Source organism: Octopus sinensis, unplaced genomic scaffold, assembly GCF_006345805.1.
Source record: "Octopus sinensis unplaced genomic scaffold, ASM634580v1 Contig11541, whole genome shotgun sequence".
NCBI lineage: Eukaryota > Metazoa > Mollusca > Cephalopoda > Octopoda > Octopodidae > Octopus > Octopus sinensis.
Window position 1 is genome coordinate 51,686 of NW_021832381.1, and position 22,784 is coordinate 74,469.

At 38.1% G+C, this 22,784-nt stretch overlaps 4 protein-coding genes across 4 annotated transcripts; 1 reads left to right on the forward strand and 3 right to left on the reverse strand.

The window, feature by feature from the left end:
• Positions 1 to 4,203: 4,203 nt before the first annotated feature.
• Positions 4,204 to 4,556, reverse strand: LOC115228968 (prefoldin subunit 6-like). Its single transcript, XM_036499061.1, has one exon. It carries the CDS (start codon positions 4,554 to 4,556, stop codon positions 4,212 to 4,214), a length of 345 nt encoding a protein of 114 aa, XP_036354954.1. The 3' UTR covers positions 4,204 to 4,211.
• Positions 4,557 to 8,016: 3,460 nt separating this feature from the next.
• Positions 8,017 to 8,496, forward strand: LOC115228972 (DNA-directed RNA polymerase II subunit RPB3-like). Its single transcript, XM_036499063.1, has one exon. The coding sequence runs from the start codon at positions 8,017 to 8,019 to the stop codon at positions 8,494 to 8,496; it is 480 nt and encodes a 159-aa protein (XP_036354956.1).
• Positions 8,497 to 13,717: 5,221 nt separating this feature from the next.
• Positions 13,718 to 17,437, reverse strand: LOC115228973 (succinate dehydrogenase [ubiquinone] flavoprotein subunit, mitochondrial-like). The gene is given in 4 exon segments (XM_029799413.2): positions 13,718 to 13,885; positions 13,887 to 14,408; positions 15,352 to 15,537; positions 17,318 to 17,437. Coding segments are annotated over 4 exon segments (996 nt in total).
• Positions 17,438 to 19,555: 2,118 nt separating this feature from the next.
• Positions 19,556 to 20,857, reverse strand: LOC118761286 (ubiquitin carboxyl-terminal hydrolase 2-like). The gene is made up of 3 exons (XM_036499064.1): positions 20,798 to 20,857; positions 20,375 to 20,615; positions 19,556 to 19,746 (listed from the first exon to the last, which is right to left on the reverse strand). The coding sequence occupies exons 1-3, from the start codon at positions 20,855 to 20,857 to the stop codon at positions 19,604 to 19,606; spliced, it is 444 nt and encodes a 147-aa protein (XP_036354957.1). The 3' UTR covers positions 19,556 to 19,603.
• Between the last annotated feature and the right edge of the window lie 1,927 nt (positions 20,858 to 22,784).

Consider the following 22,784-nt stretch of genomic DNA (forward strand, 5'->3'; position numbering starts at 1 on the left):
TTTGCAGGATCCGAACTCGGTTTTCCTTTCTTCGGGATCATGCGAACAATTGTCCTCTTCCATGCTTGGGGAACATGTCCAATACTCCACGAAGAGTTAAATAGCTTCCATAGTTCATATAACAAAGGCATTCCCGCCTTTTTGAAGATAATCATCGGTATGTAGTCCCAACCAGGGGATTTATTTTTACATCCGTGTATTGCTGATTTGATTTCTTCCATAGAAATAGCTCCACATAATGGCCCCTCCGTAAGCGATAGTAACTCCCAAATACACGTCTCATTTTGTATAGTCTGAGAAATTATAGACAAAGGGTCCACTTCTTGAATCTTAGCTAGCTGCTCTTTTAACTTCTCAGGTACCTCCTCTCTTGGAATCAGATTGCCATCACTGGACTTGAGTTTTATCTCTCCACCCTTTTTATCAGAACTCATCTTTGAGAAAAGTTTCCAAAAATTCGGATTTTTATGAGAGAGTTTAGAGCATTCTTTTTTCCAGCTCTCCTCTACTATATCCTTAGATAATTCCTCTGATAAGTTTTTAATCGATTTTATTCTTTGTTTGAGGAAGATAGGGTCTTGCGGGTCCCAACACCGCTTTAGTTTACTTTCCAAGTTCCTTTTTTCACGAAGTAGTTTGGATTGCTCTTCATTTATCAATCGATTTTTGTACGAGAAGAGAAACCTCTTTTTTCCATAGTCCTCCAGATAATTTCGAATAATGTTCCTTATTCTTTCATCCAAATAATTGATCTCGTCAAGATTTAGTATTTTCAATTCTTGAGTATTTGCAAATTTCATAGACATATAAAAGTTAAAATGATTCCAATTAATGTTGCTGATATTATAACCAAGAAATACATCCTCAGTGAGAACTGCTCCCGTTCGTAGTTTCATCGTTTGCGGAAGATGGTCACTCCCAACATCATTTTCAACATAAGGCCGGTCACACAAACCACTTAAGGCATTTGCAACAATAAACAATCCTAATCGATCACCACCTTGCTGCTGAAAGTGGTTAAGCTCTTCAGACGTTAAAATTTGAAAATTTGAGGTTTTTTTGATCTTAAGTAAACAATTTCCATCCTGATTTGACTTCACGCACCCATATGCAGTATGCTTCGCATTTAAGTCTCCAACAAGAATTGGATTCTCATTTCCTTCCATAAAATTTTTGACAATCGACGAATAATCTTTCAACCTTTTGGAGTATATACCTCCAACGGTTATCCATCCAATAGAAGTTTTTAAATCAATGGATGCTAATTCACATACATTCTGTTCAATTATTCTTGGATTCCGAATGTCAATAGACTTTTTGTAAAATATTGATGTTCCTGTGCCGGCGTTAGCACCAGGATGCCAAGGAATATCAATCGAGCTGTATCCAGGAATAGTGATACTTCCAGACTTCTTCATTTTCGTCTCGTTAATGATAAATACATCCATCTGAACTGTGCTGATAAGAGCTATCAGCTCTGCTGCCCGCTTTCGAAGAGAGCGGGCATTAACCAAGGTAATCCTGGTCACGTTTGATTTATTTGGTGGCTGCTTCCCTCTTTTAGGAGAGCCACCAAACCGAGTAAAAGCTTGGCATCTTTTTTAGTTCTGGTCACGTCCTTAATAGATCTTTCGAGCTCACTAATTAAGTCAGCTCGAGGTCGACCCGTCATTGACCCAGCTCCTGAAGTCGACAAAGTCTGCACCGCAGAGTGAGATATAGTCGTTTCCAATGTCTGTGTTCCAGCTTCAACTGTTTTCCTAACTCTTGGAACGTTCCATCCCGCCCATGGCTTCAAGGGTAAATTTTTTATGTCTGTTTGGTTGATTTTAGCATTCTCCGAAGCTTCTTTTAACAGTTTCTGAACTAGAATTTTATCATTTTTCAGCTTTGAAGCTTCTTTAGCTTTCTTACAGCCCCGATAATTTGCCAAGTGGCTCGAAGAACCGCAGTTGACACATTTTTTCATGTTAGAGTCCTTGCAATCTGTTCCAGCATGTGTACCCGAACAAAATAGACATTTCTCCTGATTTTTACATAAGCGTGCTATGTGGCCAAACCCTTGGCATCGATAGCACTGGACTTCCGGTTTTCTGTACCACTCGGCCTTTACATTCGAAAAGCCAATCTTTAGCCCAAATCGTACAAGCGATTGAGCTTCTCCATGATCAGAAGTTACCAATTTAATAATAGGGAGTCTCACTCCCCTTTTCTCAAAGCGTTCGAGAGTCATTTTTCCTTTCACTTTGCCCTTCAGGAAGTCTTCGAGTTCCTCAATTTCGATCCAAGTTGGGACATTTTTTAGAATTATTGCCACTGGCCCGAATTTCTTATTTTTGAGAGAGTGGCCTCCCTCTCCAAAAGGTTTGCTTTCTTCTAATTCAATTTGAAAGTTTTCCACATCTTTTTCGACTTTGAAATTCAGTAGAAACTCTCCTGACTGTCGGCGAGAAACTCGTGCCTTCTTGATCGATTTCATGTTGCATAGCGTGTTAAAAATATTAATAGATCCCATCGAGGGGTTATTGACTTTAAGCACAACAGTAATGTTGCCTCCAAACTTGTTTTCATATGATAAATGCTCGTTTTCTGTCTTTATTGTTGCCTTATTTTCACTCTTGAAAACTGACATATACACCACAACAACCCGTCCAACAACCCGTTTAAATCCCTAAGCTGGTATTTTAAAATAATTTCCCGTTGAGGCCGCATTTATAATAATTTTTCGTCAAGGAAAAATTATTTATTTATTTTAATTCAAAACCAAAAATAAGGAAATCTAAATATGTAATCACCATCTTTTGATCGTGCTTAGAGCTACTTTCGGATGATTGAATCTTTTCCAGATGCAAATTTTAGTATTTTGGGTTCAATTATTTTTAATTAAAGCCGACAAATTTTTATCTGTAAGTCGTCTTCTATTAACAGTTTTTCTTAATTTCATAAATGAAAAAAAATGTTTACACACATATGTCAAACCAAACATTGCAATTATTTTAGTTGCACAATTTTTAAAGTTTTTAAACTTTTTCAGGAAGATTCTAACTTTTAAGCTTTTGATGTGGCTTAATATTTACTCTATTTTTGTACTTATGTTTTCGAAGTGGGACGATATTTATCGTCACTTGGATACTTGATATTTTCAACTGTGATGCTATTTCTAGCCATTTTAGTATTTGATATTTCGAACTGGCATAATATTTCTCTCCATTTCGCTTTTTTAAAAATTTGACTGTGTAGTGATATTAACTACACTCCACTAAATATACTGTTGCACATGAAGCTTGCGGGCTGCACCTATAAATTTAGAGGGCCGCATGTTTTACACCACTGGTTTAGTTGATCTTTTTTGAAGTAACACGGTATTTAAGCATTCCACAAGACATATGACAACGTGGAAGGGATAAAGACAGAACCAGGATAGGGAGATTTTACCGATTTACAATCAAATTAATTACATCATCTGTAAACTTAATCTCATATACGTGCTGATGGACTCACAATCTTACAGAGGCACACTCCTATCGATTGGGCATAAAACTGTTGTCTCTTAATTTAAATTTCATTTCGGGTCACTGCTTGGTGACTAATAAGATGTCCAACGAAAAAAAATGTTGTCGAAATTGAAACTAAAGAGGCTAAAATCGGCATGGCTAAGTTACGCGCATCTCTCAAACCCCGTAAAAATACGTCTGTACAATGCTTTCATTCTGTCTATCTTACTGTACAACTCAGTAACATAAAGACTAAATCAAAAATTAGTGCTTTTCACAGAAAATAACTCAGGTCACTACTGGGAATACACTAACCGATGAGATCAAGAAACAAGACTTATACTCCGTTTCCAAAGCAGAACACCTAGAGACAACTATTACTATGACCCGATGGGGACTTTTCGGCCACATACTACGAATGGATCGGATCCCTCTGTTTATGACATCATGGAAACATACTTTCAATCCTCTGAGCCTTTTCGAGACAGGCCAGGAAGGACACTACCGCAGCTAAAGAATTAAAAATCGTAAATAGCTCTGCCGCAAGATGTAAACGACATTTTGACATCTCGCCGATTACACTTTTTTTTATTTGTAAAGATCAAGACAGAAAGAGAACATGACAAGCTAAAGAATTCTGTTTTATATCAACATTAAAAAACCATCAAAATTTATTTTAAAGGAAAATTCGAAAAAACGTTGAGAGGAAACAAAAAATTAAGATTTTAGTTTAGCCTGAAGTTCGTTAATTTTTTTCGTATGATTGGTGAGTTTTTCGTCATGTGATTTGATAATTTTTTCATGTCGTTCAATTTCTGCAGTCAAATATTCGCCTCTTCTTTTCACGTTCTCCTGAGAATCCTTTGTCGATTGTTTGATTAAAGCTGGACCGACCATTTTATAAACAGTCGAATCATGAGTAAGCAGCTTTAATTCACTCATAACCATATTTGTTTCATTAAGCTGATTTGACAATTTATCCCGAACAGTGGTGACTTTGGCGAGTTCATTTCGCATTTCTTTCATTAATTTAACCTCTTTTTCGAGATCCTGCTCCGTCATTAATGCGGCACTACAAAAAATTAATGCAATAATCTGCCTATGTCTATTTTATTTTATAAAAATATCTATTAATTCTTTTTAATTATAATCAAAAAATTTCCAAACTTTGAGGTTCTCCAATAAAAATACTATTTTAGCAATAGTAGTTGTTTTTGAGCGGCTCAAGTTTAATTACTTGTTTCCGATCTGTGTGTCACAGAAAGTGAGCACAGTGAAGGACGCCTCAGTACGGAAAACGGTCAGAATGAAACTCAGCACGAGGAACAAGCTCTTGAAATGCCTGGAAAACCTATCATTGCTGCGTCCTTATTGGCCAAGGTGGCGGTGCTCCCAAAAGAGGTTAGTAGCCGAAGGCGGAAGGTTTTATCGTGTTAACGATCACGAATGCCCACTCGCTTGCGAGACGGGCATTGGAGCTGAGGCTCTTCCGGGCCACAACGAAGTCTCACATTTTGTTATCAACAAGGCAAAGCTGGAGGAAGCAATAAAAGTTGAATTTGTAGGGTATAAATTTATTATGGGAAGTAAACTCAGTGTATTACACGGCGAACCTCAAGGTGAGGAACATCAGAGTTGTGGAGGAGTCACTCTGTGATTTTATTGTGGTCGAGCTGCACACGACTGCTGGCTGGCTAACCGTCGGATGAGTGTACTCAAAGTCTTTAAGGCACTATTTAAATGTTGTTGAGACGTTTTTTAAGGAAAATTGTCTGGCAATCATAGCAGGAGACTTTAATGCAAAAAATGTGAGTTATGGATGTGAAAATACGAACATGGATGCAGCCGCCCTTGAAGACTTAGCGACTATTAACCTGGGGTTTTCGGTTTTCACTTTGGAAGAGCTGAATCATTACGCAGACAGAGACAGGGCTGATTGTTTGGGTTTCCATGGTCGGCGTCAGTTAGTCTCTTATACTGCATACCGAGGTTGGAAGCGGATATTGCCTCTGACCATGTGCCGCAAACTAAGTGGATAAAGATAACTATGAATGTTCAGGAGGACTTATTCACTGGTTACAACCTCGTAAATATGAACTGGAGTTTATGCGGGAGTCTGTTCAAACAGTCGTGGTCCAGCCTCTGAGGACCACCTTAGATCATCAATCATAAAATTCCTGAATGCTTATGCTGATAAGAATGTATGGAAACTTAAAGGAACATATAAAAATCAAATGAATCCGAAACTTGTCACTCTGATCAGAACGAAAAATACTTTAGAGAATCGCAGAAGATGTCGGGTTGAGTTAATTAAATACAGACTGAAAGTTGAGATTGGCAAGATCAAATCCATTATTACAAAAATGGCCAAAGCTGAGGTCGAAAGTATATGGATGTCGGAATGCAGAAAACTGGATAAGCGAAATCCTAACTTCTGGAAAGCATAACAACGTCTTAGCAGAAATGATTCCAAAGGAGTTTCACTCAAAGAACCAGATTGAAAATACATCTTTTCTGATAATGTCATGGATGCACTCAGAAACCATCTCAGTCAGGTTTAAGAGGTCGAATGTATTGTTTCACGAAGGACAAACAACAGGATCGTAAAGAAACTTGACTATTTGTAGTTGTTATGTGGTGCGATAACACAGGAAAGGCCGAAAAGGCAATTGCTGGGTTGAAGAATAAGCTACCTGGTTTTTACTACATCCTTCAGATATTGTAAAGAATGCCCCTGAACTTCTGATACAAGCACTGTTTATGATGTTTGACGTTAACTGTACGTTTGGACACGTTCCGGCAGCGTGGAAACATACGATCGTTCGAATGATACCGAAACAGGCTAAATCGACACTGCTAGCAGCAAACTATCGGAAATTACCCTCATCTGTGCTTTCTCTAAAACAATGGAAAAGATTTCTTTAACAGGCTCTCTGGTTATGTGGAATCACAAAATTTGATTTCACTCGTTCAATGGGGATTTCGCGAAGGAAGGTGCACAGGGGACTGTTTTAAGAAGCTAGAGCACTAGCTATTCCGTGCTTACAGAAAAAATGCCTGGGTATCTGTGGTGTGTTTGGATCTCGCAAAAGCTGTCGATAACGTGTGGCACCTGGACCTAGTTGCGAGAGTTTATGAAACCGGCGCCGGAATAAAGATCTATCGATTGCTGGAGAGCTATTTGTCTTGAAAGAAATCTTTTTTTCGCTGCGGGAACTATCTATCAGGGTGTTTAGAACTTAGAAGGGAAGTCCCGCTGGGATCGGTTTTGAGTCCACTTTTTTTTAACATAATTCTGATGGACATTCCCCTCCGTCCGTACGTATTGGCAAACTCATCATATATGCTGATGACATCTTGGTAATGGATGCCTCAAAAAAGATTTCCCAGTCGTGGAGACGACTCAAGTCACACATTCCCATGCTAAAGAAGTAGACAGCAGAAAAGGGCTTGATCATAGCACCTGAGAAAAACACCATTTCATGGATGCGGAGAGAGAATTGTTTTGCGGAGTCGTGGGCTTATACTATGGGCGGTTATGCTATGGATCTCTCCAAGAGCTTGAATTTACTCTATCTTAGAGTAATTGTCAACTGTCGTGGCTCTTACGGCGACCACGTAGCAAACCAGAGGAAAAGGAGTGTGAGGATCCTTTAAAACCTAACCCGGTTCCATCTGGGTCCGGAAACGTAAATCTAACTGTACAGAATGTGTGTACATATGGCTAAAAGGGATGGTTTGGTAGGGAGGAAAGTGACTACCTTATCGAACAGTGGAAAAGACAAGACATTTTGCATTGACACTGGCTTATGGAGTACAGCTTGACGGGAGGCTAGAAGACTCGCAAAATCCTCTGATCCGGATAGTACTGGAGAAAAGTTATGTTGAGTAATTATAATTATGGTTAGCATAGAAAGAGACACTTCGGTATCTTGTTTCTATCACCCCGTTAATGATCGTTCCTTGTTTTTTTGGATTTTGGTTTTCTTGAACAATAAAAAATATTCTATTTATATTATTTGTTTAAATTTTAATAAAAATTATTTTAATATTTAATTTTGTGATGCCTTACGCAAACCAGCCGTCAGTGAATATATTAGAAATTGCCGATACTCATGTGAAATTTTGTATAAAAAACACAGATTTGAGGTTTTAATAAATGCGAATTTTTAGTGTCGCAAATGCTCTCCGCCGTGTCTGTCTTTCTGAAGTGCCAACTTTAGCTATTGACTGGATACAAATAGAAACAAACACAACCGTTCTTAATGACGAAATGATCGCTCACCGCGTAGGTCTTATTCCAATCGGCTCTGATGGGATCATTGATTCTATCCGCCATTTTAGAGTATTTTAATTTCTTAAAATCAGGATTGTACATGCACTCACTTTTGTCCTAATTGTGCGATCGAGTTCTCATTGAATGTAAAAGTAACTGGTTCCGGGACAGTAAATGTGACTTCTAGCGACTTGATTTCTAAAAATGAAACCGTAAAAACTGTAAAAAATTATGTTAACGTCGAAGATGCCGATTCGTGGGAATGTGGAATCAACGCTTTATAAAAAACCAGAAGATGATATTTTGATAGTAAAGATGCGGGCTGGACAGGAACTCAAATTTCACGCATACGCAAGGAAGGGTATTGCCAAGGAGCATGCAAAATGGGACGCCTGTGCATCAGTGGCTTTTGAATATGACCCAGACAACATTTTAAGGCATACGACCTTTCCAAATCCAACAGAATGGTTTTTATGGGCATTTATGAATTATAGGCCTCGGAGTGAGTTCAGTGATCTAGCAGATAATGAAGGTTATGTATCTAGTTTATGTCTAGCTGAGGGTAAATATGACTACAATAAGCACGCGGATATGTTTTATTTCAATGTGGAGTCTTCTGGGGCTCTCAAAGCGACTAATATTGTGTTCAGTGCCATTTCTGCACTTAAAAATAAAATAAATAATATTGGGATGGAATTAGATGCTCTTAAGAGTACAGCTTGTTGATGTTTTTGTTGATATTTTGATTATTTTCGACTTAATTTTTGTCTACGTGTAATATTCAGGTTCGGATACATTGCCTTATATTCATAAAAATAACTTTTTTTACAAGTTTCAATTATAAGTATTAGAGTAGTCATTATTTGTATTGCGCTGAAAATAATTGCATTTAAGATTGATTATTTGAACGTTTTAGATGTTGATCCCAAAGTATTCAGATTGACGGATGGCGGATAATCGGCTGGAAATCGCCGGAATCCCCCCCCTGCTTGAACCCACTGGGATCGATCGGGGGGACGGATAAAGGCCTGACGGGATCACTGTGTTTCCCTTCAACAGGGGGAAGCCTCTTACCTGGGATGCCACGTGTGTGGACTCTTTCTCGCCTCAGAACCTGCTGATGTCCGCATCCGCCCCTGGATCTATTGTCACAACCGCGGAATGCAAAAAGATGCGGAAGTACTCCTCACTTACGGAGAAGTTCCAATTTCTTCCATTCGCGGTTGAGACTTCCGGTTCCTTGGGCGATAAGGCAATCAGCTTTGTTCAGAAGATCGGGTCTCGCATGTCTGCTTTTACAGGCGACGCCCGCGAATCAAGATGGTTTTTCGAGCGGATATCCCTTGCGATAGTACGCTCTATTTCTTTCTCGATCGCGTCGGCTTCCTGTCCATGAAGTTTAGGTTCGGATTACTTTTTTATGGAATACAAAATAAATATTTAAAAAAAAATTGACTTTAATTTTTTGAGCGCAAGAATTGAGAGTATTTTTCTTCGCTGAATATCTTCCTAGTCGTCAAATAATGATCCGAGTTTTTTTTTCTGCTCCATTTTCATCTGTCAATTGCCCAACTATGTGTATTTTCAAGAATATTACTACAATACTATCCAGTTTCTTTGCTTTTCTGCTCATGGAGAAAGACTTTGAAAATCTTTCAGAAGAATTTGGAAAAATTTTTTACGTTGAACCAAAAAATGAAATAGAAATTATAAATCCAAAAATGACCGCATTTTAAAATCATACTCAAATGTCAACATGTGGAGATTTACCCCTTCATAAAAATATCCAATTTTGATTGGTGTGAATTCTTTCATGCTTTGGAAACACATATTTATCTGAAACATCATTTTCAAGGATAAAAATGATAAAGTTTCAATACAGGACCTGTTTAACGAATGACTATCTTAAGGATTGCATGAGAATAGCAATAAGCTCATACAAGCCAGACCTCTAAACAAGAGAATTACAATGCCAAAAATCCCATTAACTTTTAATTATAAAATGAAAATTTTGTTATTAAAATATATAATTCGATCGCCAAAAAATCGCAATATGAAAACTAGCTCACCAGTGAAAAAAGTTGGTCACCCCTGTAGTATGTGAACAGCTTTGTGGAATTTTTGCGTCATGGCATATATTTATGTCATGTCCATGCGAAGTCTGCAGTGGACCTTTTTTCTGAATACAAATTCGTTTACTTCATGGGTTTCTGTATTGGTAGAGGACCTTTGGCATTCTTGCCTTTTCAGTCCCGCATACACGCTCACCTCTCAGCCGCAAACGAAGACTTACCGGCTTACCTGCCACCCAGACATTATCTTCTCTAGGACCTCAGGGAGGCCTTTGAAAGACAATTCCTGGGTGTCCGAGAGCTCCTCTCGCCATCCTAAGCCATGGGCTAGCCGGATGACTCGTCTTGTGACTTTCTCGAGCGTGTCAACGTACCTCTCCCTGTCCTTGCAAAGTGCCAGGCATGTACGCCATAGGTCAACACGGGTAACACCATGGCGTTAAACACGCTTATCCAGGCACCTCTCCGCAGGGGGAAAACACGCAACGCGCCTAGTCGCTGCATTGCACACATTTTTGTACGTACAATGTGATCGGCAAACTCACCGGAAGGCTTGAAGAGAACCCCCAAATAAGTCATCCGATTGCTGACCCGTTCAGCAATAACCTAGGGACGTAATTAGTATAACCCCTCGTCCTTTTACAGACTTTGAAAACTTCGCACTTGTCCGAACGCATCTTTAGATCCCTACTCCCACACTAGTTTACAAGTCTATCCACAGCAACCTGTAGCCTACGACACGCACACTCAGGTTTCATCGAGTGATCCCAGAGGATGATGTCGTCTGCATAGATCACCATTTCAGTACGAGCGTTGACTGGCATGGGCGCAGAAGCCATAAAAATATTAAAAAGCGTGGGACTCAGCACAGAATCCTGAGGGACCCCGCGAAGGACTGTTGTGACTTTAGAAAAGACCCCCTGATGTCGCATAACCTGTCCGCGAGATTCAAGGAACCCCGACAGCCAGCGACCAAGCTCTATGTGTTTGGCTATGTGCTTGGCATTCAGGTTCCAAATAATTATCGCCTTCGGATGCTTTCCAAAGAACTCCCGTACGTGCCAGGAACACGCCGTAAAGTTCTTCGAATACATCGCCCCTAGGTAAAATGTAAAGTTACCTTTGCGAATCCTCACTTGAAGGAATTCGCGGCGTAGCGGATTTTGTCGGCGAAGGTGGTACCGACCCGCTCGCAATGTGGCTTGCAGGCTTCACAGGCCTCGGCATCCAAGCGGACTTGGGAGGTTTGGACTGCTTTGCCCGCTTGCCAGGTTGTGACGCAGGGGCTGCGACTTCTCTTTTTTCTACAGAAAGCTTTGTATTAAAAAAAGTAGAAACTAAATATGGAATTCTTTCTAACCAAAGATTGTTTCTCAAATTTGTGTAAATTGGAAAATTTTAATTCTCGAAAAAGACAAGCTCGCTGCTTAATTCGAACAAGCGTTACAATACCCTTTCACGTGAAAAACATCTTCACCATATAAAGTAATGATGTATGATTGCATCCCCTTTCATCGCACAATATTTTAAATAGACAAGATCGAAGAGGTCTTTTTTACATAATTAATAATTTTGACAGCATCTTCCAAAACTTGACGCAAAGAAAATGAAATATTCTCCGATGTCAGAGCATTGCCGTGAAGACTGCAATGACTACAAGTACAATTTAGAACCATTTTCTTTATCCTTGGTACAACTCCAAAAAATTTGTAATAAATTTCGCAGAATCCAGGTTGTTACTATCTAGACAGCATAGAAAATCGCAATCTCAAGAAGAGCTTGGAGGTGTCTAACAGACAAAATTTTCCAGAGTGTGGCACGAGCGACGAGAGAATTATGAATCTTTTATTTGGTGGATGTGCTAATAATAAGAGCTATTAGCGACAAATCGATTTAATCACAAATTAAAAATGGCAAACTAAATATCTTTTATAAAATACATGGATTTCCATGTAGAACTAGTAAACTGCATTGCACCATTTCTAAATGGATAGTTAAATTCTTTAACTCAATTATCCACGACACCCTATCTGGATAGTTTTAACAAGAAATGAGTTTAAAGGTGCAAAAAGTCTAAGATTGTGTTATGTCTTTAACAGATTTGTGAAAGTAAACGTAGTAATTATCTATTGAGAGTGGCCTCGGTCGGACTGATTGAACAATAGAGTTTATTGAAATATTCTGGTTGAAAGGAAGTAGTACTTTTTTAATCAAAGTTACGGATGCTTTTCGTTGTACTAGTATCTGAATTTTCGTGCAAAATTTATTTTAAATTTCAACCCGCTGTGACTTAAAAATTGATCATTACGAGATGCAAAGTGCGTACCGACTGCTTGTAAATTTTTATCGAAGCCCTTTTCGATTTTTAAAAGAAAAGTCTGAAATAACTATTTTGGTAGTCCCAAAATACTAGCCACTTTTTCAGCTTAGCTGATAATAAGAAAAAGACACGGAAACAGTGTTAGTAAGAAAGAAATAAGAAATTAATATTTCCGAACAAATGGAGGTAAAGTGGGACAATCCTCATACAAGGTATGATCAATAACAGGACGATACCGTAATGATATCTAAAATACACAATATAAAACCCACCTCTCCACTATTCTGATTGTAATATGAAAGAGTATGCTTCCTCCAATGATCCTTAAATTCCCTTCGAGATTGGCCTTCAGAATCAATAGAATAATCAATTTCATCAATTCTAGTCTAAAGAACTATGATTTAGGTTATTTCTGACAGGAAAGTCTTCTCTAGAATGTGCTCCACGACTTTCCTTTCTTGCCTCTGCTCCTACTACAGTTTGAAGAGAGCAACACATTAAATTCTCAAGTTCCAATGTCTCAATTAAATCCGTATTCCAAATCAAAGACTTGTCGACGACCTAAAAATCTCAATTATAAAATAACTCGGATATCATTTTTTAGTTCATCGTGGATAGCCTTCAATTTTGTAATTCCTCCCTGAAGTGTAGGTCCATCACGAAAAACGGCCGCATGCTCTTGATTTGCCTTTTGCATTTTCAGACGAAGTGTGGCAGCACTACTCGACCCATTAGCATTCAAAAGGTTATCCACGTGTTCTATTGAACTTCTTCCTGCATCCTATTAGTAAGAGAAATTAATCGACATCGGGCAAGTTCGAAAAGTTTGAATTAGGTTCCGTGTTTTCTGCTATTGTATTTGCACAAGCTCGCCCAAAAACAACTAAATCAAGCAAGGAATTGGCCCCAAGACGGTTGGCTCCGTGAACATTGGCACACGCCCCTTCACCGCAGGCATAAAGTCCCGGAATAACAACGTCCTGGCCATCGACATGGTCGACGACTTGTCCTTTCCAATTGGTCGGAGTTCCTCCCATGTTGTAGTGGACAGTTGGGATCACCGGTATCGGGTCTTTGCTCACATCCACTCCAGCAAAAATCATGGCTGTCTCGGAAATGCCAGGCAAACGCTCCTCGATCATCTTTTTATCCAAATGACTCAACTGAAGATAAACATGATCTTTTTCAGGACCACAACCTCTGCCATAATAATTCTTACCTAAATAAACCTTCCCGCCATAATTTCTAGGGTTGCCGACCTAGAAACAACATCTCTGGAAGCCAAATCTTTCGCGGTGGGAGCATATTTTGGCATAAATCTTTCTCCCTCAGAGTTAACCAGGAATCCTCCCTCTCCACGAACTCCTTCAGTGATTAAACATCCAGCCCCATAAATCCCTCTTAATCACTTGAATAGTCCTCACCAGTCGGATGGAACTGAACAAACTCCATGTCTTGGTTAGGAACTCCTGCCCGAGCTGCGATTCCAAGTCCGTCGCCTGTACATGCGTGGGCTCCCGTGCAGGAAAAATATGATCTTCCATATCCCCTGGATTCAATTACAGAGACAGAACCCAGTGGCAAGTACTGTGTTAAGGGAGTTGAATCTATGGAATGTGCCATCTTCGAGATTCATAGCAATCACTCCTCGACATGTCCGCCCGTCCATGAGCAAGTCAAGCGCAAAATATTCAACAAAATATTCAGTATTGTAATATAAAGACTAAATTATAACAAACAAATTGAACTCTGCCGTAAAGGGTATGGAGCATAGAATGTCCTGTTCTATCGGCCACGGCACAGCATCGATGAGCCTGTCCTCCTTTTCCGAATTTTAAACTTTGGCCTCCAAAGGCTCGCTGGTAGATTTTCCCGTTTTCGAGTCGGCTGAAGGGCATTCCGTAGTTTTCTAATTCTATGACCACTTTTGGGGCCTCTCTGGTCATGTATGAAATCGCGTCCTGGTCACCCAGCCAGTCAGAGCCTTTTACAGTGTCGTAAAAATGCCATCTCCAATCATCCTCTTCCATGTTACTCAAAGCCGCGTTGATGCCTCCCTGGGCAGCAACCGTATGAGAACGTGTCGGAAAAAGTTTGGTAACACATGCCACTTTGTACCCTTTGCTGGCTAAACCAAAGGCTGCACGAAGCCCAGAGCCGCCAGCGCCGACAACAACTGCGTCGTATTTGTGGTCAATCACTTTGTATTGGCCAAAGGAAGCGGACAGAGAACGTCGAATGATGCCCTTTAGTGATAGTTTTAATAGCGACTAAAATTTTTAATAAATTTTACCACAAACCATCAGCTGTTATTCAGTACTATTCAACTAAAATATAAACAAGGTTTTTTTTATTTATTATTTTCAAATTTAATAAAACGTAAATGGAAAAGGTCTTTGACACAAAATCAAGAAAGTTCCTTATTCACATCAAAAATCCATGCCCCTTGGCTGAAGACTAAGCTATGATAATGGATTTGGACGGTCGTGAGTTCGATTCCGAAGGAGGCCAGTTTTCATCCTGGGGCAAATTCTCGTTATCGTTCCCCTGCCCGTGAGGCAACGAGTACTTCTGGCACGACACAGTTGGAAATGGGGATCTCTTACCTTCCGGGCTTAGCGTGGCGTTACGGGGTCCACCATGTCAGTTGGAAATTCCTCCGGATATGGCAACGCTCAGGAGGCACTTAATGCCTACCGAAAAAGGACTCTTAGCTTCTCAGACCCTGGGACATCGTCGTCTCAGGCCGATCTTGCGGGAAGGATTGAACCTTTCAGAAGGATCTCCCTCGTTTGGATCGGCGATCACGGGAATAACTATAATTAACTGGCTTTGCCCGTGTTTGGTCTTTAAATAATAAATAATAATAAATAAATAATCAAAAATCCATGCCAATCTCAAGCTGTGACTATAAAATTTCCTCAGTAGTTGGAGAGTACATGTTTGTATGGGACAGTCGATTTCAAAGTCAAGCCTTCTAAAAAAGGAGTTCCGCAAGGTTCCTTGCTCTTTCCCGCCCTGTTTAACTTCTTCATTGCTGATCGGCTTCTATCGGGCAATGAAAAAAACATCTTGATTTCCTACACTGACGAAATTGTTGTTGCTTCTAAAGATCGGAACATTCTGGCTGCCTATCAACTTGTCCAGAAAAGTAGGCGATTTTTTTTAACTTCGGATAAAACAACGCACCTCCCAAAAAACTTCAGAAATTAAAATAGAATGGCAATCAACAGCTAAAGACTCGATTATAGTGTTGGAATTATTTTTGCGAACAAACAGTCGTTCAAAAAATCGTTGAATTAACCTCTTAAGTGATACCCGAGTGATTAGCAAACATATTAAGGATTTCCTTGGCAGTGAAGACTCGTAAGAAATCTTTTTGGGAGAGAGTATAAGTGTAATTTTTGAGTAAAGAAATATAGACCCAGACTAGTCACAGGAAGTCTCATTCAGAAAAGTCCTTAGTAATGGAGAAAAAATAACTTTCAACCATATTCCGCTTTCCGGAGTTTTCTTTGGTCAGAGATTCGTGTAAAATATAGAAGCTTAGAAAAAAAGAATCCCTTAAAATAAGAAATTCTGAGATTATGTTTTGTATGATATTTCTTCGGGAATTTAAGAAGTTGGACCCTACTATGTCAAAGGATATCCGCTCAAAAAACCATCGAGCGTCTCCTGTGAATGTAAACATCTGAGAACCGATCTCTTGAACAAAGCTAAATTGTTCTTCCTCCCAACGAACCGGAAGTCTCAACCACGAATGGGAGGAATTGGTACCTCTACACAAGTGAAGAGTACTTCTCCATCTTTTTACATTCAGCAGTTGTGGCGATTGATCCAGGGGCGGATGCGGATATCACCAGGTTCTGAGGCGATAATGAGTCCACGGATGTGGCCTCCCATGTGAGTGACTTCTCTCTGTTAAAGGCTCTGTTGATAAGGACTAACGGAGTCAGAAAGTTCCCAATACTTGGCAGTGGAGTGGCATTCAACCAGGCACCGCTGTGGAGACGATAGGCCGTCTTAATGCAGGCCAAACAATGTTGATCGAGGGATGTGGGGAACGACTTAATACGGGATTGGAAGTGAATTTCGTCCCAATCAAATTGCCTTTGTGGAAGGTCCGGGATTTCAAATCCTAGCGAGTTCCAGTTTAGGGACGCGATAATAACTTAGAGGGTACTTAATGTTCAAAATCAGTTGAGAGAATTGTGCCCATTGATTCCGGTGCGGTTTTCTCCATAAGTTTCGATTTGTTCGTGATAATAGTTCTACAATTTGGCTCGAACCACAATCTATCTGCCTAATTGTCTCGCTTTTTTGCGTTTTCGTTGATTTTTTCCCAACCAGATGCTTTCTTACACAACAATTTTTGTTCCTTACAATAGTTAGTACTAAATTTTAAGAAGAATTTTTGAAAAAACGGAAACATCTAAATGTCAAGGTCTAAATATAAGTCAATAGGTCTAAAAAGTAACACGATAAAATGTGCAACGCGAATAGCTCACAACATTAAGATCACTAACGTAAGCGTTTTACGTGAATAGTCAAATCAATGATTATTAGCACTCTAAGACATTTTCATACTAATCATATTTTAGAGTTAGTTCATCAATTCTTATTATTAATGTTATAAGTCTAATAGCTGGCCTATTTTCTAAGTTAATAAATCATAACATTAAGTATTAAAACCTACAAAGTAAATAGTCCTAAATAAGTAAATAAACAATTAAAAACCAATTAAATGAAATCCAGAACAACAATTAGTTGGTTAATCATGTAGCATACTTAGTAGTCCAATCGCGAGCAGTTTTTTCAAAAAGCTCGTGATCAGTTTTGTATTCCTTAGCAATGCTATTGACCATCGGGTCGTCAGGATTAGGATTTCCCAACAGAAGGCTAATGGACAGTAGAACTTTCGATATAGTCATTGCCGCTGACCACTTGTTTTGGAGAATGTCGAGACACACCGCGCCGTTCGTCCCAATATTTGGATGATAAATTCTCGTTTTGAATGTCACCTTATTATGATTGTATTACATAATCATACTTTTACAGCTTTGAACGGATATTCGCTAGGTATAAGAATGTCCAGAACAAATCCACCACCCTCGTACGGAGTGTCAGGCTAAAAAAGTCGAATTAAATATCTTACTGGTCCGGCGACGAATCCTTGCCAGTGGAAAACTATGACCTTATTTAAAACTAATATACTATCGTCACCAATTGGTCCGGCACTGCACATATCTGGAGGATCTGTATTCATCGATTCCATCTCCTATAATAATATTTAAGTTACTTAACTCACTTTTTTAATCCTTTTTATCGCAGTATCGTTGACCATCAGGGTAACAACAGCAATGCCTGAAATTATAATATTTATTAAAATAATATCACAAAATATTAAAAAAATATTAATCATTACAAAAATTTCATTTAAGTATAATGCTGCGAGCTCTAACATCTGTACGAGTTGCTGTGATAGGTTCCGGTCCTGCAGGTTTTTTTGCTACCGGAAACATTCTTAAAGTTAAAATATTAATTACTACGTTTTAAAGTGGGGTAATAATGTATTTGTTGATATGTTTGAAAAAATGCCCGTCCCATATGGCCTTGTTCGCTACGGAGTTGCCCCCGACAACAGCGACGTCCGGGTATCCTGTTTATTCATTTTTCTTAACAGAACATAATCCAAACATTTGAAAAAACTATGAAAAATTCAAGATTTTCATTTCGTGGGAACGTGGCACTGGGAAGTGATATTTCCCTTGATGATCTCAGTCTCGCTTATCATGTAGTTATTTTGGCTACAGGTGCAAATAAACCAGCTAAATTGAATTTGACTGAAGTACTATTGATTTGCTAGTCAAGTCTAGAGAGAAGTGACAGCTCACGAGGTGATGGGTTTGGTGAATGGACACCCCTCTTCTGACTTAAGCGTATATCAATTCGGTGTTATTGGCAGTTCTTGAATTCGCTCAAGAATTCTCGAAGTGTCGCGGTTATTGGAGTTGGAAATGCTGCTTTAGATGTAGCACGAGTACTTCTAATGGGTGGAACTGGCTACTTGGATCAATTCAGCGAACATATTCCTCAAGATGTTATGACTTCTTTAAGCTCACTGAATATCCACTCAGTTAAACTTTTTGCTCGACGGCACGCAATCAATTCAGCATTCTCAACACGCGAATTACGTCATTGCACTCGCCTGTTTAAAGTACAAATAGAAAATTTATTTCCTCAATTTGTACCTTCCAGTTTATATTAAACCGAAAATATATCTGTTAGATCTTTCCCGTGTTGATAGACGGAAGTTTGAATTGATTATGAAATGTGCGGGGGAGGCAGGTAGTGCATCAAAAAAAATGATAATCTCGTATCTACGCCGTCCTCTTAACTACTCGAAGGGAATATTGACTCTCGGCATTAATGTGTGATCAGTCGTGATTATAAATTAGGAAATTTCACAAAATAATTACTCCGAGATAAGAGAATCTGATCGAAAAGAGTACTATGAATGTGATCAAGTAAGAAGAATAGTTCATATTTTATAATTAGATAGTCACTAGTTTGGGTTCATATTCTGATATTGAATCAAATGTTGATAATGTGTTTCCTTGTGGGTGGGCACGGACTGGTTCGGCTGGAACAATTCACGACACTCTTGTCGATGCGACCTCACTTACAAATGCGCTAAGAACTGAGTTTCCTATTCTCTTTGAACAAAACAAGCCAGGAATTGACTTGCCTGCCATTAAACATAAATTAGAGGGATTAAAAATAATTACTCAAACTGGATGGGAGAAAGTGAAAGAATTTGAAAGATTAAACTCAATCAGAGTTCGAGATTACAATAAACTTATTGATATTGCTTATTCTTGATTGCGTTGGTTTAATTGACTTTTACTGCGTGTTTCACTTTAATTAATCGATGTAGAAATAATGGTTAGTATTTCTTTACTATTCAACAAGAAAATTGTCTTGTTGAAGTTTAAACCTTCATGAAAAGAATTAATATAAGTTGACTAAGACCATGATGACTGTTTTTTGACTGAGACCATGTTGTCAATAGTCATAGATCTGCTAGGCCATCTAATCCGCCGGCAGTTCAAAATAATTTCTGTCTTTTTTTTCTTTATAATGGAGATTAATTAACACTTTTTGATTAAAAGGAAAAATTTCACCAAATAGAGATTAAAATATTGTCAAACGCGACAAGCATGTGAAAGATAAATTCTTTTAAAATTTAAATCAGCATTCGTTCAGCAAGACAACGACAGCAAATTGTTAGTTAATTTACATACAAAATAATAAAACCATTTATTGATCAATCAAGTATTAGATAAACATCTCCTCATTCGATTCTTTCATAGAAAAGGAGATAGGCCGCATTCGAGACGACATCTGATGGCAGGCAATTAGAAACACTGCAAATGGCGATTTAATAAAACCTCGAATCATTCAAAAGAAACCAAATATCCGAACTATTGCAGGATCGACAAAAGGCTGTATAATGGCCAGAATTGAGACTTCCGTAATGATTTATGACTCCATACAAGTTATAACGGAGAGTATTATTTCCCTCTTACATTAGAAAAAGTATACAAAACCTACAAATTGAGATAAATCAAGGTTATCTAATTTAAAGTTGACTTTATGATTAATTTTCTTGTTCAGGGGAGGGCCCGTAAAACGAAGTAAATCTGAATACAAATTAATTTAAAATTGAACGGAATATGAAGTATTTTGGAGGGTGTTTTATAATCCATGAAAACTCTGAATCAGTCTTCTTTCCGCACTTTTTACAAAACTGAGAAAATATAACGAAGATATTAAACCGGCAAATTCTCAGCTGTCATTGTTTCCGGGGACATTTCCTGTTTGAGTAAATCCACAATATCATTACGTTCTCCCGCCTATCAAATGAAAACTGAAAAGAATAAGACCTTGATTAACGGAATTGTGAACGACCAGATTTCCTCGTTCATCGTAAGAACATTTCCACAGACCATGCACTTCATAAAACGAGTCACTTGTCCAAAGAAGTCCCTAAACACTCCGATTGGCGGAGAAAACTCATTTCCATTGGAATGTCCATAATATTCGCACAAGTCTTACCTCTCAGTTTTATCTGACAAGTTCACCAAAAGGGAGGTCAAAAACTCGTGAGAATCGTGCTGTCTAAACTAAATACACGAAAAAGACCTATAGCCAATAAACTTTCGAAGCTTCATGTTTATTTCCATTTTAAAATCTCGCGGACAACAAGGACCTGATGTAGAAGAAGACCACATTTCTTTCACAAGTTCACAAAATGCTAGAGATGAGTAAAATATACTACATTCCTCAAGAGATCCGTTAAACTGTATTTCAGACAATTCAGGTCGTAGAAGGCAGTCTTTAGCAACTCTAGGAGTGTTGACCAAACACTGCAGAACGGAGTTCATGTAGCACTTAAATTACATCATACATCGATTTACCGTATTACCTAGGTTCACCAATCCGCGGGTGATTTGAGAGCTCATTTGTCTTTTCTCGGTCTATTTAATTATTTGTTTTATTTGTATGCTACGTTAAAAGACTTTGTTGGTATGAATTCGCAATTATTCTATGACGTTAAATGACGTCTTATTACGTTTTCATTTTGGGAAACGTTTAATTCTTGGAGAATGTCATAATCGTTTCCGTCATCCATTAAATCGGAGAGAAAATCGCTATGTTTCTAATAATGTACACATAAACAGTAACATACGGCAACTAATTTCAAATAAATGACTCGCTAGCTTAATATTCCATTTGGTTGTCCAAATGAAAAAATATATTTTACAAAAAACTACAATATATTTATAAAATTTAATAAATTCGTTAATCATGAGTGAACTAGTAATTCTAATCTTTATTTAAAGTCAGAAATGCATCTTCCTGAATACGATACCCATTCCACATTCCATATTTTACTTCTTTCAGTGCCATTAAATACTTTAATCTACCAAAGCATTTCATGTTGTCGTTAATTTCGAGGATATTTGTGTTACCTTAAAAATTACTCTGTATTCTAGATACCAGAATAAATATATATATCATGCGTATGACCTAAGCAAGATGAAATATATTCAGGCTTCCATGTTGGCCAAACTGGGATGATACATGCTGCCATCAAATTTTTTCCTTTTTGGTCTATTTTTTCGAAAATAGAAACGGTGATAAATTGGTCATTCCACGCCTCAGTTCCAATAAAGCCAGTTATTATTACAAATTTGTTACCGCGTGGTAGTAAAAATTTAAAATAGTGTAATAGCGGAGTTTCGACATACTGTTCGTAAACGGAATTATCAATTTCTACAAAATTCTGTCTTCGAACTAAGTAATTCGGATCGGATAATTTTGAATAAACGTAAATTCCTGGTGGATTTGGCCCATGTGTGCGACAAATCTCGAATTTTAAAGAATAAATTCCTGATTTAGTAAACGAAATGGTATCTACTCCAAATTCGACTTCCAATAGCGAATTTGAAAGGTTAATTCCAAACATTAAATTAAATTTTTTCTATAATTATATATAGTGGCGCAAATTTTATTCGCTCATACGCAGAAAAAAAAGACAAGTTAATTCATTAGTACTAATGCTGACCTTTGGATTATATTTTTGTTTCAAACGGCTTCAACAGTGAAATAAATGAAAAAATTTTGAAGTTTTTACGTTATAATTTTCAATAGTGATAAAATTTCTAAGAAATACTCTAACATTTTGTAAAAAAAACATTGAAAGTACATATATTTAAATACTCAAATTTTTCCTTTATTGTTCTGTAATTGGAAGCCTCTAAAAGTTGTCATTTAAAATGAATATGTTTGCTTTTTCTACAAAATAGGAATCTACTTAACAAGACACTTTCAAAAGAAATGGATTTTGACTTTTAGTTTACTATGAGAAAAAGTCGGTCATGAAACAACAAAGTCAATTCTCGATAATTACTACGTTAGGCTCGAAAGGAAGCTCAGTACTTAGCTAGGCCACACATTTATTAATAAAAAAATTAATCAACTAATTAATTGCCTAACTAAGTTTTGAGCCTTCGAAGTGAACAAGGGGTCCCACTCCACACATTTCCTCCTCTTCTTCATCTTCTCTGGTTCTGTAGATTTTTGAGAAGGTGCAGTCCAGCGTCTTTCGTTAATTAAATGTCATAAAAAAACTGGATTGAAGAGCATCGAACGAGATACTCTCCAGAGTCCTCTTAAAAACAGTTGACTGCATATCTTAATAATAAAATGGTATGGTGTGTGTCTGTCTGTCTGTCTGTCTGTGTGTCTGTCTGTGTGTCTGTCTGTCTGTCTGTCTGTGTGTGCACACCAACTTCAAATTGGCAATACGATGTCCTCGACTTACATGATGAGGTCCTTAAAACCTTCCCCCCAAAAAAATTAAAAAAAAATTTTCTGCATTTTGGTTAAAATGAACAACTACAATGTCCTCGACTTACATGATGAAGTCCTTAAAACATTCCCCCCAAAAAAATTAAAAAAAAATTTTCTGCATTTTGGTTAAAATCAACAACTACAATGTCCTCGACTTACATGATGAAGTCCTTAAAACCTTCCCCCCAAAAAAAATTAAAAAA

Excerpts from the sequence above, each read along its gene's own strand:
- LOC115228968 (XM_036499061.1), bottom strand. The coding sequence starts at position 4,556 with ATGACGGAGCAGGATCTCGAAAAAGAGGTTAAATTAATGAAAGAAATG.
- LOC115228972 (XM_036499063.1), top strand. The coding sequence starts at position 8,017 with ATGCCGATTCGTGGGAATGTGGAATCAACGCTTTATAAAAAACCAGAA.
- LOC118761286 (XM_036499064.1), bottom strand. The coding sequence starts at position 20,857 with ATGGATGACGGAAACGATTATGACATTCTCCAAGAATTAAACGTTTCC. Across the intron at positions 20,616-20,797 it reads ACGTTTCCCAAAATGAAAAC|TGCTACATGAACTCCGTTCT; the intron begins GTAATAAGACGT and ends ATGTAATTTAAG. Across the intron at positions 19,747-20,374 it reads GAAGCTTCGAAAGTTTATTG|AGGGAAATAATACTCTCCGT; the intron begins GCTATAGGTCTT and ends TTCTAATGTAAG.